The 10,519-nt window shown below is 32.1% G+C and overlaps 1 protein-coding gene across 1 annotated transcript in view; it reads right to left on the bottom strand.

The window, feature by feature from the left end:
* Positions 1-10,519, bottom strand: part of erbb4a (erb-b2 receptor tyrosine kinase 4a) — a 267,096-nt gene that overhangs the window by 90,644 nt on the left and 165,933 nt on the right. The window contains 1 exon segment of the mRNA NM_001143751.3: positions 2,049-2,235. Within this exon segment, the coding sequence (NP_001137223.2) occupies positions 2,049-2,235 (187 nt within the window).

Genomic DNA, 10,519 nt, shown 5'->3' with positions numbered 1-10,519 from the left:
ATATAACTTAAAAACTAAACGGATGAGTTATTAAAAAAATCCACCCCCCTCACAGTTGTCATGAATAGTATTCATAGCTATATGCACCAAAGCCACCTTTTGTACCATGCTGTAAACATGTTTTTATCAGCTTTAAAAATGGCCAATTTACCATTGCAGTCAGAAATCACCTAGATTTCCTGGAGCCAGCCTCCCAAGGCAAGTCAATGAATTGTAGTTTAAATTACATTCTTATTGGCTTACCAAGGGAGAGCGGGAGAATGTAGCTTGCATGAAACTGATGTTTCGACACTGCGAAATACTGCACCGAAGTAAAGATCAGCACGGTACTATTATTTTCATCCTGCGCTCACCCACTCTTGCAAGGTTTTATTCCGCACCCAACTGCTCCCGCTGTATATTCAACCTTTGTTCACCTGCTGCTCGACCTGCCCCGTTTTCCAACCAACCCAACCATTCCCGCTAAATTTAGATCTAGTTTCCAAAATCTCACAGTTAAATTGGTTACTACCCAAAGAGGGATATAACAGATAAGGTTGTACAAGAACTGACAGGCAAAAAACACTTCAAACATCACAAAAAAGTGCAAAAATCAAAACACGGATAAATACAAAATACTAAAATACCCAATACCAAAAAATCAAGACTGAGCAAAAATATGTTGCAGGTGAGGTGTATATAAAGTCCTGATAATCAGCCCTCGTCAGCTTCAGCTGTGTGTTTGTAATCAGTGGTAATCTGAAACTGGTGTGTGTGAGTGAAATGCACGATGGAATATGTAGTCCGTTTCAGTAGCAGATATGATGTGTAGAGTTCCCTCTAGTGTGTCTGGTGGGAACTCAACTTGGTAACTGTGACACAATGTGAGATTGAACATCATTTTAAGTGACATTTATTGCAATATTACCGAAAGCAGCAGCAAATAGTTACATTAGATCTTGAAAATTAAAAAAAAAACTAGCAAATTGTCAAAAAAAAAAAAGTCAGTGACTAATTTGGAAACCATGTGACTCATCTGTACTTGTACTTTAATATTTAATGTTAATAATAGTAGGTTTAATATGTATCAATTAGAATATAACCCTTACCATTTTGTTGGGAGTGCAGTGGCTGATATTTTAATGAATGGTCAGTAGGTTATTGAAATGTTTCTGTTGTGTTGTGTTGTGTTGTGTTGTGTTGTGTTGTGTTGTGTTGTGTTGTGTTGTGCGTTGTGTTGCATTAGGTGCAGATTGCCAAGTTGCTTGTCACTGAAATTGTATCTAGTTAGGACACAGTGAGGCAGCGAATGCTGGAAAGAAGCTAGATGGCATCTGTAAAATGCATTCAAATAGCACACGTAATGTGCTGATGATATAAAAGGCAGTCACAAAATGAAAAGTGGCTAATTTATATGAGAGATGGCTTCTGATGTACATGATTATCATAATCATGCACTGCATGAAAGATTTCATTAGCACCAATCTTATCAGATCAGTCCTTGCTATAGTAATTTCCACTACAACAAAATGCAAGTATCAAAACAAAGCCAAATTACAACAGATAATAATTAATAATAATAATAATAATAATAATATTAATAATAATAATAATAATAATAAATATAATAATAAATATAATAATAAATATAATAATAAATGTAATAATAATAATAATAACAATAATTGGAACAATACAAAACAAAACAAAACATGCAACATTGGGAAATAATATTATAAATAAAGGCTGATAAAAAGTAAAATAAAATAATTTATTTACAAATTGAAATCAAATAAATTAATAAAAAAATTAATTAAATTAAACTTTCAAAAAATAAAATAAAAACAAATAAAATAAAATAAAATAAAATAAAATTAAATTAAATTAAATTAAATTAAATTAAATTTAAAATTAAATTAAATTAAATTAAATTAAATTAAATTAAATTAAATTAAATTAAATTAAATTAAATTAAATTAAATTAAATTAAATTAAATTAAATTAAAAACCTGACAATTGGCAATTAAGCTTTCACAATATCAGAATAAGTAACATCTTACAGAAATTACCTGTCAGGTTCTTGAGGCCGAGCTGTCTCAGGCCGAAGTAGCCGTCTCGTCTGTAGTTGAGAAAGATGGCCAGAGAGTAGCGTCCTTCATATAGTTTAGTGCCTCGGATGATTCGCAGGTTCTCCAGAGGAAGATAGTCAAACTGGTTCAGAGCCACCAACACATAACCCGTCACCTCCCGGATAGACTGCCGAGAAATAAAGAAACGCAAACATCTTTGTCACTCAACTGATCAAATACATACAGTGAAACAGGTAAATCTCATGTGCTATGTTTCTTTGGTTCAAGGATGCAGTTTGCCCTTTAGTCAAGGCTTTACCAAAACTTCATCACCGAGTCCATTAGTCAATTCATCAGACAGTCTTGATATAAATTGAAGAGATAATGGCCCACGAGAGCGCTGGACCCTCCCTCTCCACACCCACATCAATCATGTTGACATCCAATCACTGTTTCACACTGAGTATCATTAGCAGGCAAAGAGGACAGGTCTATTTCATGCACAGGAAGTGACTGAGATATAGCTGTACTGATCAGACACACACATACACACAAAAATCCATCTGAAGTGCTGAACAAGCACAACGGGACAGCTGTCACCTGCCTGTCACACACACAGAAGGCCACAAAAGGACACACTGCATCAGACGTCACATTTTAGACAGGACTATATGTTGAGGATTCTATAAAAAAAAAATAATAATAATGATAAAATAAATTAACAAAAATAAATAAATAAAATAAAATAAAAATAAATTATAAAATAAAATAAAATAAAATACATTAATTAATAAAAATAAACATAAAACTGAATAAAAAAGAGAAATTAATTAATATAAAAAACAATAAAATAAAAACAAAAATACATTTTTTAAATATTTTGTTAATAATTTAATTTTATTATTTTATTTTATTTTAATAAAATAAAATAAAATAATAAAATAAAATTATTAACAAAATATTAAAAAAATAAAACAATTTATTAAAATAAATTAAAAACAAAAAATATATAAAATAAATAAAATTACTGAATTAATTAAAGTAAATTTAAAAAATAAAAAATATGAATTAAAACAAAATAAATAAAATAAAATAAAATGAAAAACAAAAACTATTGATAAAATGAAATAAAATTACTGAATTAATTAAAATAATAATAAAAATAATAACAATAAAAAAAATTAATTTAACAAAAATAAAATAATTAAATTAATTTACTTCAACTAATAAATTAATAAAAAATAAAAACAAAGATTAATTAATTAAAATAAAATAATGTAAAAACAAAAATAAGGTAATAAATTAAAATACAATTATTTCATTATTTAACTAATTTAAATAAATTAATTAATTAATTAATTAATTAAATTAAAATAAAATATAATAAAATAATAAATCTATATGAAGTATACTAATGCAGTAAAATAAAATATTAACAAATTCATTGTTTTTTTAATTATTTATTTTCTAAGGAAATGTTTTAATGTAACAGGAAGAACAACTTTATTGAATGTCTTAAACATCTACATACCTAAAAAAAAAGCATTAAAACGTGTGTTAATATAAAGTAAATATACACGCAACAAGATAAAAGTAAGAATTGATTCCGATATGTTCCCATATTATAGGCACAATATAAGCTTGTATATGTTTAAAAGACATGCTTTATCTTTGTTTTTTGTTTTTTTTTGTGTGTGTTTTTGATTTCTTTTTCTTCACTTCAAGCTGTAAAAAGTTGCAATATGTAACACAATACTGCACTACACAAAATATTTCAAGACTGATCTTAAGAAAACAATGTCAATATATGAATCTATGGAATATATAATCCATTATAACATAGCTAAAGATAAATTTTTCACTGTATCTACATTTATAAAGTATTATATTATAATAAATTTTAACACACACATTTTAATACACTAAGTATACTGTACACTTAATTGACGAAAAACAAAAACAAAATTAGCATAGTGTGGGAAGTTATATAATTAGCATTCTCTCCCTAAATACAACAAATATGAAGTGTGACACTGGCTTTAGCAAACATCATTTCTAATCATCCAACCTTTATTACTGTCATGTGCAGTTTCTGTTACCTAGCAACAAGCCAACAAACCCCCAAAACATGAGCAGAATTCATAATCTGGCTCTAATTTACCCTTTTTTAATAAAATAATTACTTTGCTTTTGAGGGCTTCTTCAACAACACAGTTTACTTTGACACAAATGTGTTTTCCTGCCCTTTCTGTATTACAGATTCACTGGACCAGTGCCGTAGCTGCCAGAAAAACTAATATAAAGAAAACGAAAACCTTGCTTTTGATGTTTTACCCCTAATAGACTTCCCTAAGAACACAGGCTAATTCAATTGCAATTACAGTCCTGTGCCGCAATTCATAATTGATTCCAGTCAATTGAGCAAGCAGTAAACAATACACAATTCATTTCTCAATGAGGTTTAAGCTGGTTAATATGCCTCCGAAGGCTTTGCTTTTTTAAATAAGAGCTTGGCAGAACTCTGTAATGTCAGATCACAGCAAACCGCATGTTAACAAACACAATTTTTGCTATTGTGCATAAACAGCCATTGTGAGATTGTTTTTTCATACAGAAAGTTAGCTTTGTAATTTTTTCCCATACACTATGTTAGCAAAAATGTAGCCTTTTTATTTCAGATACAACCCAGGCTCAGTCTAAAAACGTACCATTATACGTTTCTTATGAGCGCTAAATACGTCCCAGGAGCTACATTTTTTCAGATCTCAAATTTCTCTCAAGAGGGCCATCCCTGCCTGCTGTTCTCCATTTATAGGTTAAGGTTAGGTCCAGGGGTAAGTTTAGGGATAGTACCTACAGTAGTTATTAGCCAATTATTGTAACTACTGGGATAAACCGATAGTATGTACATGCAAAATTGGACAGCAAAATAAAGTGCTCTGAGATATTTAGCATTATTTTAAGATCCATATGAGAGAAGTATTTTTTTCCTCATATTCACCAAACTAATCACACTCATATTTTCTGAGATATTTATAATCTGTCATGACACAGGCTCAGTGTGAATGTACCCCAAATACACTTCTGGAGAGCAAGAGGTATTCATGGCTGCATTTCGTCTTTAAAATGAATGCTACGGGGCGGTATGATGCCACCGAAGGCTTCAGAAACCAGCTGAACGCTTATCTCAATGTAGACGGCTTTTCCGCTGTAACGAGTTTGTCCAGTTTTTTAAAACAAAAACAAAAGGTAAAAAATGAAATTAAGAAGTAAATAACAGGGTGACAATGTGGTAAAATCTGAAAACGTGGAAAAAAATCAGGCAATCACGAGGGCTTTTCTTTTTCTTGATTGCTTTTGAAAACACTTTTGGTTGGGTTTCGAAAAAGCGGTGGGTGGTGGTCAATCAGTGCTTTTGAAAACACTATTGGTTGGGTTTAGGGAAGGGATGGGTGCATCGGTCAACAGTCAGTCAACAGTCAGTCGACAGCGGCCTCTGGTGGATTTACATGAGAACAGCTGGTGCGAATGGCACTCGTGAAAGAAACCTGAGATCTGAAAAAACATACACAGCTGCCTCTGGTAGATTCGCGAAAACAAAAGCTACAAAAAAACTTTTTTTTTTTTCATTTAAAATTTGTGGATTGAAATTTTTTTTATTTTTGGTGTGGTCAGAGCTAAATTTGGTAAATCCTTAATTTTGAGCTCCAAAAAGTCATGTGAAATAAAAACGAATTGCATTGCGACAACACATTTGCTCTTGCTCATTGAGCAAGCTCATACACAACAAGCACAAAACGTGAAATGAATGAGGAGGCATGTGGGCAAAACACTAAATCTAAATCAAGTAATTTCAGCATGCCGAAGTCAAATGTACTCTGTGAAAATAGTTGGGTTAAAAATACCCCAACATACAGTATAACCCAACTATATGTTATTATAGCACCTTCCCAACTATGGGTTATTTTAACCCAATGCATTGGGTTATATAATTTAACCCAATGCATTGGGTTATTGTGATTAAATGTTATTTTTTCTATTCTGGTATTTCTATTGAAGTACTATTATTTTAGAATTATGGCTGTGTAAATGAATGAATGTCTTCGATGGGTCCTAAATGAGAGAATGATTCGTTTTCTCCAAAAAAAAAAAAAAACTAGAGATGTACACGGAAGGTAGAGAAAGCTTTTTATCGGCCATGAAGCATGCGTTTGTATCATCAATAATTAAGAGCGCTGGTGAAACGAATAGAAAAACTACGACACGAGAGGTGATTTGATAAAAAAAATAACAATATTATTACGCTAGAGCTTAAATAAACTTTACAACGCAAAAACAACATTTGTTTGCATATTAATGCAGCTGTCCTGTGTTAGTTAAATCAGTTGACAGTTGAAGTTTTAAAATTTTACCCCAACTGGTTGAGTTATAAAAATAAATATTCAATTAAATTAAATTCAGCTTTATTTGTATAGCACTTTTACAATGTAAATTGTGTCAAAGCAGCTTCACATAAATGGTTATAGTAACTGGATCAGGGGAGTTCAGTTTTTAGTGTTTAAGTTCAGTTCAGTTTAGCTCAGTTCAGTGTGGTTTGAAGTCATTATTGAGAGTCCAACACTGAAGAGCAAATTCATCGATGAGTAGCTCTACCAATGCTGAACCATGCAAGCCAGTGGCGACAGTGGAGAGGGAAAAAAAACTTCACCAATAGGAGAGTGAAGTAAAAAAACCTTGAGAGAACCAGACTCAGACCCAAAAGTCTTGTGCAGAGCTACAGTCTCAGCAGTGGAGGCTGGAAGCTGGCCTCAGCCTTCACTGTGATAACACCAAATAAAGGTTAAAAATAACCCAACAAAGCATCAAATATTTAACCCAACTGGTTGAGTAATTTTTAAATAACCTAATAAAGGTTAAAAATAACCCAACAATGCACTAAATATGTTTAACTCAACCATTGGGTTGAAGAAATATGTTTTTTAGAGTAATGCATATTAAAAATGTCTAGTAATAATGGCAAGTGGCTAGTAATGTTAGAAATCTACTAGCCACAGTGGCTGGTGAGCAAAAAAAAGTTAATGTCAAGGCCTGTTTACCGGTATCACTGTGTGAAAGGGGCTAATGTGTGAACTTAAACATTATTGCAACCGATCTGAACTCCTATTCAAATTCACTGCAAATCAAATTTGACTTCCAAACAGACAAAACTCGATAGGCAATAACCGCAGTCCTGAAAGAGCAAACTCCTTAACTGAAGCTGTCAGCAAAACATCTTTTGCCAAGTGTAAATATTTGGAGTTTTAATGACTTGCATTTCACTCCCTGTATGATCTCTCATTTCAAATACCCGGTAAAAAGCATGATGAAAGTTGCTGACATCTTTATCGAGAGCATATTCCGAGGGAGACGCCGACAGAAGTAACAGGAGAATATTGCGAACAAACAAAACAGCTCCAGCTACAAGCGAGAACGTGGCAGGAGATCATTTTTATTTTTTGCAAGAGATATGAGACTGTGAATGAGGAGGGTAGTTGACAGAAGCCCCGCAGTGAGAAGTGGGAAGAGTTTCAGGGTCACAATCATCCATTTTTAGATGACAGAATGTGGCGAAGACGTGTGTTTTTTTTTTTTTTTTTATGAGCAGGCACGGTCTGTTCTGTATTCAAACTGAAGGAAAACACAATATAAATGTCAACGCTATTGTTAAATGCAATCTGTTTGTTCCACTCCATGTGGTAAGCTACATGACACTGCACATATTTGCCTGTAACTCGTTCTCGCTGGCAAATATTAAAAATCCATAAAGGAAAAACAATTTGGAGGGCTAAATTAAGCAGCATTGAAGACTCATTTCAATAACAATGCATGTTGTAAGCAAAGTTTGGTCTTCCATAACTCAAATAATGGGACTTCCTCTTGCGCTCGGCGTCTCAGACAATCATTACCTTCATTTGAATAGCAATCATGACCTTTAGAAGTATCTTTAGAAACAACTGCAATCATTCAAATGCTGGAGAGGAGAGCTGGCACGTTGTGAATGATAAGCCGTAGCTACAGTTATGAAAAAGGAAGCGAGTTCAAATGAAAAGCATTATACTGAATGTGATTTTTATTATTTATTCTTTAACCAAGGATTATTACATGCAGGGCTCTGTGCTGGAAATCAATCTGCAGGCAAGGAGCTTTCAGAAAAAAAAAAAGATTTTGTGTAATTGATTTAGAATTAATTACACTTCAGCTTCGCCTATATGCCAGGGGTCAATATTGTCTAATTTGACAGATTAAGATACACAGTTCAATCACCATTCGTTTGAAAGCCATGCATTCAATTAAGGCCGTTTTTTTTATTGTTGGAGCTTTTCGTGTAGCTGTAGTAATTTCAGGGGTCTATAATTGTTGTAAGAAATTCATTTCACCTCAGAGACCATGTCGAGACACTGCTAGATGTTAATGGGACTTAGATAGTCACAGATAAATTCATATGAGACACTTCATAAGAGTTACACTAGTGTAAGCTTTCACTTTGAAATTTGGCTATATTGCAGTGTTATTACTGTTATTATAATGTCATCAATAAAAAAAGATATATATTTTTAATAAATATATATATATATTTATATATATAGACACTTCATAAGAGTTACACTAGTGTAAGCTTTCACTTTGAAATTTGGCTATATTGCAGTGTTATTACTGTTATTATAATGTCATCAATAAAAAAAGATATATATTTTTAATAAATATATATATATATATATATATATATATATATATATATATATATATATATATATATATATATATATATATATATATATATATAATAAATGTCATTATAGAATTTTTTTTTTTAAAAACAATATATATAAATATTCAAATATTACAATATTATAATATTCATACATTTATAAAAAAATATAGTTTGAAGGGGCTAACAATTTTGACCTTAAAATGGTGTTTAAAAATCAAAAACTGCTTTGATTCTAGTCGAAATAAAACAAATAAGACTTTCTCCAGAAGAAAAAATATTATCAGACATACTGTGAAAATTTCCTTGCTCTGTTACACATCATTTGGGAAATATTTAAAAAGAAGAAAGAAAAATCAAAAGGGGCCAATAATTCTGACTTTAACTGTATGTATTAAGTATAATACATGCCTAGATAAACTTCAAAATAAAAGGAAAAGGATCATTGTGGCTAATTTGTCTGTTTTGTTCTGATTGGCTAGATTTTCACTGGGATTTACACTCATAGAAACAATGTTGCTTATGGTTCATGGTATGCCACATACTAAACTCTTATTATTCGACTATGCATAGGTAAATCCAGCTTTTATTCCATTAACCTTTAATAGTTTTATAATAATAATAGTACTGTTACTACCCTTTACAAAGATGGGCGACTGGAAAAAAAGATAAATAATTAATATTCAATCTCTGGAAGCTCTATAATGACAGTTTAATTTTCAAAATAAGAGTCCTGCATATGTATTAAGTATAATACAAGCTTATATAAACTTAGAAATAAAGGAAAATAATCTTTTTTGTAATCTCACTAAGAAACGTTGCGGCCAATCAGTCTGCGATTTGTTCTGATTGGTGTTTATGGGTCATGCATGCCATATACCGAACTCTTATTATTCAGCTATGCCATGATAAATCGAGGTTTTGATTCCTTTCCAAGTCCCTCAGGTTTGAGGGACTTGGAAAAAAAAGATAATGAACTAATATTAGATGACTGACCTCTGTAGAAAGTTGCGACTAGTATGTAAGTTGAACATGTGACCACAAAGCCACAAAAATGGCCTTCATTTCAAGGCATTTCAAGCAGCTAAAGTGTGTAATTAGTAAACACTAATACGCTTATGGACTATGAACTTGTGATAGCAATTTGAGAAGGTGAAGAGACGCTTAATCTAACAATGTGTTAATTTCCTATGAAAAAAAGAAGAAGCTGTAATTACACTAATGTTAGTGAGCTGGCGGCAGTGCTGAAACGCTCTCCTCCGACAATGTTACAGTGACAGTACGGTGGGATAATGAGACGGTGCTATTAGCCCACAGACACAATTATCATTTTCTCCCATAAGCCCTCTTGAACCCGTCCTCTTTCTCGCTGGGTACATTATGTCAGGCTGAAGTGATTTTAGAGGGTTTTAGAGTTGGCGAGGAGGTAGTGAAATCCTACATCTGTAAATGAGAGGTGCAGAAGTCAAGTAGCATCATCTCTCATAAAAAATTACAGCCTGGTTCATTTACCTCTGGGAAAAGGACAAGCCCGTACTGCAGCATACATTTAGTGGGTGAAATAACAGCTATGGGGAGGAGATGGACATCTCACACTCTCTCAAAATGCACTGGAGAGAACTTTCAGCGTACACAGATATATTCATTAATGTATTTCCATATGGTATTAGGATATTTTATGCTGTGAATCCTGCCAGAAGAGTATATACTTATGCGTCTATTG

The sequence above is a fragment of the Danio rerio genome, chromosome 1 (assembly GCF_052040795.2).
Source record: "Danio rerio strain M-AB ecotype USA chromosome 1, GRCz13ab, whole genome shotgun sequence".
Taxonomy (NCBI): domain Eukaryota; kingdom Metazoa; phylum Chordata; class Actinopteri; order Cypriniformes; family Danionidae; genus Danio; species Danio rerio.
Note: the sequence above shows the minus strand (reverse complement) of the source record. Positions and strands in the feature narration are given on the sequence as shown.